At 36.4% G+C, this 6,486-nt stretch overlaps 1 protein-coding gene across 3 annotated transcripts in view; it reads right to left on the minus strand.

Annotated features, from left to right (window-relative positions):
- The window catches only part of SYT1 (synaptotagmin 1), a 221,844-nt gene that overhangs the window by 42,186 nt on the left and 173,172 nt on the right, over positions 1-6,486 (minus strand). For all 3 annotated transcript variants that reach the window (XM_018572826.1, XM_018572812.1, XM_018572819.1), the window contains one exon: positions 5,549-5,666. In XM_018572826.1, coding sequence (XP_018428328.1) covers positions 5,549-5,666 — 118 coding nt within the window. The remainder of the gene's footprint in view (positions 1-5,548; positions 5,667-6,486) is intronic.

Genomic DNA, 6,486 nt, shown 5'->3' on the forward strand with positions numbered 1-6,486 from the left:
TTTGGCTGACAATTTGTATAGGTCTTTTACAAAGTCTTATCAGCTACCTGGTAATTTGCATATCATTACCCTCTGTAATCCTTCATTTGAGTTATGCTTGGATTAAAAACTCTAATTAACTTTTTTAAAGTGTTAGTCTGGTTAAAAACTGTTTTATGAATTCTGCATTTTAATAAACTTTGTTTATTCATGACATTTTACAACAGCAGATTTATTTTTGTAGCATTTACAATTAGCAGAAATTGTGCCTACAAATAATGTATAGTGTGGTGGTTAAATCTAGGAACCAACAGTTTGCACAGCACTTTACAAAAAGGAGCATGACAGTACAGTTACAATACAGTTACAATAAAATTTGTGGGATGAGTTAATGGAAGAAGTAAAGGAAAGCTAGTTTCCCTGAAGAGATGTGTTTCCAGGGATCACCTAGAGGCAGACAGAGTAGGAGATAGTGGTAGGGAGTTCCAGAGGATAGGAGAGGCTCTGGAGCAGTCCCGAAGGAGAGCACGGGAGGATGTAATGAGAGATCTGCAGAGCAGGAGGTCATGAGATGATGGTCTGGTTGATATTTTGAGATTAGGTTGAAGATGTAGTTAGGGGCAGAGTTATAAACCTCTGTATGTTGTTGTTAGTGTTTTGAATTGTATTCATTGGGCAAGTGGGAGCCAATGGAGAGCTTGGCAAAGATGGGTGGCAAACACTGAATGGTTGGTAAGGTAGATGAGTCTGGCAGCAAAATTCATGATAGATTGAAGGGGGGGTAGCCTGTGTAGTGGTAGGAAAACAAGGAGGGAGTTACAGTAGTTGAGGCGAGAGATTACAAGGGAGTGAATTAAAAGCTCTGCTGTGTCATTTGTTAAAAAAGAGCACATTTTGGAAATGAGGTTGAGTAGCCGATATGTATATTGGATGTGGAGCTGGCTTATAGGGAGGGGGTGATTGTTGTGCTGTTGATTGTGATAGAGAAGACACGGAGAGGAGATAATATTATAAGCTCAGTTTTGGACAGGTTGAGTTTGAGGACGTGGTATGACATTTATGTTAATATATCAGTGATTAGATTAGTGATGCATTAGGAGACAGAAGGGGTGAAGTCAGTGGAGAGATAGATTTGTATGTCATCAGCATAGAGATGGTATTGTAAACCATGGGAGGTTATCAACTGACCCGGGGAGGAGGTGTAGATAGAGAATAGAAGGGGTCCAAGGAAAGCACCTTGGGGGATCCACACAGAAACAGGAAGAGGTAAAGTTTAGGGGATAGGAAGATCCTTTTTCATGAAAAACAGTCCTAGTTTTCTAGGACATTGCCCATGTAGGAACAGACTACACCTGAAATATTAGGAAGGGAGAATATACATCATCACAGAGGTCCGTCAGTTATACCCACATGTTTTTTACATACAAAAAATAACTATCTGCCCAAGCAAAAGTGCACATATGAAATGAAGCAGTCACATAGACACACTAAGCCTCACAGTCATGAATAATGAGGCCAGGAGTACATCAATTAGATGTTATTATGTATGCACAATATTTAACCTCATGTATTATAATTCCTATTCTATGTTTTCATTTTGCAAGTGACTAAACTTCAAAAGCACATACATCCCCATTAAAGAAAATTAATTTCATGGTCTATGCACTCTGTATTGCCCCATGGAATATGTCTATAGTAATGAATTAAATAAGTTACTAAGTACATAAAATTATTTTCAAAAATACATTTAAAGAAAACATCTATACTGAATTTACATCCAAATATGGCTCAGACACCAGAGAATTAGAGGCTGTTCATCAACTGCATCAAGTACAGAGGTCATGACCAATATATCTCAGGTGTCTTGGGGCAGAATGCCAACCATCTGCTCTCCAGTATACTGACATCTAATTTTCTTTGCCTTGTTACTAAGTACAGGAGATTAATATTAGACAGAGTGTACCGGCACACTTTATTTGCATAAAACATGTCATATTTCAACTGTTTGTCAGCTCAATGCTCTATAGAATAAAAATGCATACATTTCTCAAACACATGTTTAATGTAGAGAGGATTTCATAGCAATAAAACTGAGCTGCCAATTTTATACTGTAGGAGACAAAATGTCTCCTACATGAATTTAGACAAAATGGAGACATGTCAGAATGATCCTAAAAGAGGCCCCAGGGTAAGCTGAGAAAGATATGTACCAGGGATCTCAGGTTACTGCACAGTGGATCAGAGTACTGGAGCATTTTTCTTTGCAGAATATATTAGCATTCGGATACACCAGTACTGTAAATAATGAAGCAAAAGATGACTGTAAACATAGAAAGCTGTACATGAATGCCCAGGAGCAAGCAAACTCTTGTGTAAATAGCAAACATTCTGGCCTTCTGTCGAAAGTAGTATTTTCAATTCAAAAGCTTCTATAATCTGCTGAAATACTTTTATCAAAACCTTTATAATTTGTCAAATATAGGCCAAACTGTTTCTTTATGCTTCTCTCTCCTGGAAGCCAGAATCACAGTGAGAGTTCTCTCAGTTACTGAAATATAAATCTCTAAGACAGAATTAGCTGGACTTAGAGTGCTTCTTTCATGAGAAAAGGCAGCTTTCATGTGAGCTTGTAGCTGCACAGACGTGCTTATGAAACAAAACTGTAGAGATCAATTTGACAAGTCTGTCAGTATGGGGGCCTTTTTATATCTGATAACATGGCTACACAAAAGACCATGTTTACAATAAAACATTTTATCAACCAATTTCATCAGCTTATATATTGTTATTTTATCATTTGATGATTAAGAACATATGCTACTTGCCTAGCTTGAGCTATTTGTAATTTACAGTAGCAGATGAGACATTCCCGAAAAGATCAATGCTGATTTCCAGGCAAACAGCTAAATACACAGATGAAATACATATATGAGAGCTGTTTACTTGCCAAAAGGATGTGTACTTCTGTCCATCCAGATCTGAGATTTTCACAGGTTTGCAACACAGCACAGGCCTCTCTAGCAGGGAAGGTACTCAACCTCCCTTTTTTTCTGTTTCAGTTTCACTTTCACTTGCATTTCTCTTCCCCATTCTCACCCTGAGACTGGACAGTGAAAGGGGAAGCAGCATGCTGAAGAGCTCATCTCTCTGACACACTGCTCCCTCCTACTATCATCATGCTCCTTGCACTACAACAAGCCTTACTGTCTCCTTGTGTTGCTCTGTGATCTCTGATGTACAAGAGGTCAAATTCATCTGTGTGTTACCAGGTCAAATTCAGGTAATCACACTGCTTGCAATAAAAATACATTAATGATGTATTAATGGTTACAGAACTGAATTAATTTGTGTCTCCTGTATTTGACTGGAGTTCAGCTTTAAAGGCCTATAGGAAAAGTGAGATTTCTTTTAGCATATTTTAAAATGTATGTTCTATCTAAGTATATATATATATATTTTTTAACATATCTAGGGTAGGAATATTTTTTTTTCTATGTTGCAGTGGTGGTATATAGTAAACAATTATATGTTACCATTGCTCTTTCCTTTACAAAAGTAGAAGATCACAATAACTGACCTGCAAAATGTTCTTTCCCTTTATTTTGATCCTTCCTGTATACATTTTGCAACCAATCTATTTCTGAATCCCAGTTTTCTATGCGGTCACATAACTGCAAAACTTCAGTGTTCAAGGTCATTCCTCTCTCTGTGACCGATGGGCAGCACTTCTGGACAACAATGCTGGGAGCTATGGATTCCGTAGGGATGACATCATGGCTCCCTAATATTCACAGGGGTTTTTGGGCCTCAACACTACCAAGACTAGCTAGAGCTTAGCAATCACATGATTGCATAAAAAACCTTAAAAAAGCTGGTCAGAAAGTATTTCGTTCCACAAAGTATATAGGGAGGGTCAGAGCAAAGGGGGCCCTACATTTGACAGGTGAGTTATTGTGATGCCTTTTCTTCTACTTTAAAGTACTGGTTGCTTTTAGGTTGATCATGAATGGTAGCCATGCATGATTTATTAAGAGTACATGTACAAATCTATGAACACTAACTGATTGATTTTTGCTGGTTTTATTTCACAACAAAGGCCAATAAAGGCAAAAAATATGTATGGTAATTTGCATGCTAATGTTGAGCATTTAAAAGTATTCCCTGGAGCAGAATTATTTTAACAGCAGATGGGAAGGCATATTTCTGCAGTTGTTATTCCAGAAGTACTTTGAAAAAGCTTTTAAATTAAATGCATAAAATCTTGTTATAATACACATTTAGGTTATTTATAGATAAATTTATAATTTATCCAAATTTAGTAACCAAATTCTAATGTCCTGTCCAGCTATGAAAGTTTACACAATAAATTGAAAGATTATTCACTTCAATTATCCAAACATGTGTGGATGAAATAAGTAAACAAGGATTTTTCACTTGATTGGCTAATTGAAGTGAATTTTCACACACATTATTGTGTTACCATTCTCTACTACTTTAGTAGATCAGCCTCAAATGTGTTGCTCTTCTTAATAGTGCAGGTTAAAATATGAGATTGCCAATAACCATTTTCTGTGGCTATTGTAAACTATTTTAAGAACTGTAGTCCCATGTGTCTATCTTGGTGTTTTTTTTAGTGTCTGTGTCCCAAGTATGGAGATTCTGGGCATCTCCCCCCGGTGAGAGTTATGATCTCTATTTGCCCTGATGATTATCAACACTGCGACAAACATTATAAGAAATGCAAAAATATTTTGGCTTTAACCAGAGCAGGGGAAAGCCTATATTCCAATAGGGTTATCTGTTCTGGTGACTGTGTTAGAGGGAATTTAATCTACTGTTGTGCATGCACGATGCCCATGATCCTGCTTTTATTAAATGGTGGAGATTATAGGCACAAAGTACAGAGCCAATCAGAGTCAGTGAATTCTCAGTGATGGCCACAACAGTGTTAATCAACAATGATTTCAATAAAAAAGTAATTCTTACTTTTTATTGTTTACCTTGTGCTTCATAGTTTTTTCTAATCATATGAAACAATGAGAAGGGTGGTTTTCAACTCTTTATACATAACGGACAAAGATGTGATAGGTTGTTTTGCAATCACTGAGTGATATGTGCACCCCAGTTGGTAGTCTAACAATTTCAAGGTCATATACATATTTTCAGATTCCTAATGGAATAGGAATCATTGCACAAGACCAATCTATCCCTAAGTGCATGCATCTTACAAGGGAACTATTGACTGGAACATACCAATACTAAAGATTTTTAATATAGAAATATCTACACGTGTTTTACTCTGAAGACCACATATAAATGGACCATTATTCTACAAGTTGTACAGGAAAGAATAGGCATATTATTATTGTTTTAATATTCTAAGGATTTAGTGCATGTGCTGCCTTACATATCATGAAAACAAACATAAACGATACCAGAAAAAATAAATCATGATTTACTATCTAAAGCACTGACTTAAAAACGAGAAACCTAGAAGTTATTAGTATTCATATCTCTTTCAGATTTAATTGCAAACACAGTTATTCACGTGTAGCTAGGCGTCACTTACCAGATAAACCACCAACATCCATCTTTTTGAGGTTCTTTGCTTCCAAAATAACAACTGTGAGCTTGCCAGCCGTGGGTACGTAGCGGAGAGAGAAGCAGATGTCCCCAAGTTTCTCTTGCTGTAAGACAATCCAACAAGTAAATCAGCCAAAATGTTTGTACTCATACAATGTTTCCAGAAATGCATCTTCTAATTATTTGTGTAAAATATAGTTAGCAGTTTGAAGTACTAATATCTTAGTAGACTGAATAAAAAAACATTATTTTAACTATATCATAAATGATTTACGATATTTTCTTCTCTTTAGTTGGCATTATTGTGGTATTAATACCTAGCCATTTCTATATAAATGTATGAGGAATTATCCTGTAGGCTACACCTTGCAATATTTTAATTTAAATCAAAAAGATTAATTCATGTGAAAAAATGAAATAAGACAAATTAAATCAATTGAAACATTATAGTCAGAGATCCAATTGTGATATAAATAGAATCTATATTAAGCTCGGTTACTACTAGATTACTAGACATGATATTTGCTTCCATTAGATTAAATCCAGAAAGTTGTTGGAGTCATGATACAATAGAAATACAGTGCCATAAAATGTTACATTGTTACCTATCATCAAAAAGATTAACTGGCATTGGGAAACCATTATTTATTACTGCGGCACTTTATGCAAGCTGGTTACTCACTCGACCACATTGATATTGCCTTCCTAATGCCCAATATATTTTTGTAAGCTGCACCCTGCACAGTACCCACACTAGTCTGCTGATTAGACAATTATATAGCAGCAGAAAACTGATGATGTTATTCTTGTGCTCACTCTGCTCTCTGCTATCATTGTTAGACTGACAGCACTATGCAATGCAACAAAGCCAGGACTGATTCCCAGTATCGCCCCCCCCCCCCCCCACACTCAGCTCACCCCAGT

This window comes from Nanorana parkeri, unplaced genomic scaffold, assembly GCF_000935625.1.
Source record: "Nanorana parkeri isolate BGI_ZX_2015 unplaced genomic scaffold, ASM93562v1 scaffold45, whole genome shotgun sequence".
NCBI lineage: Eukaryota > Metazoa > Chordata > Amphibia > Anura > Dicroglossidae > Nanorana > Nanorana parkeri.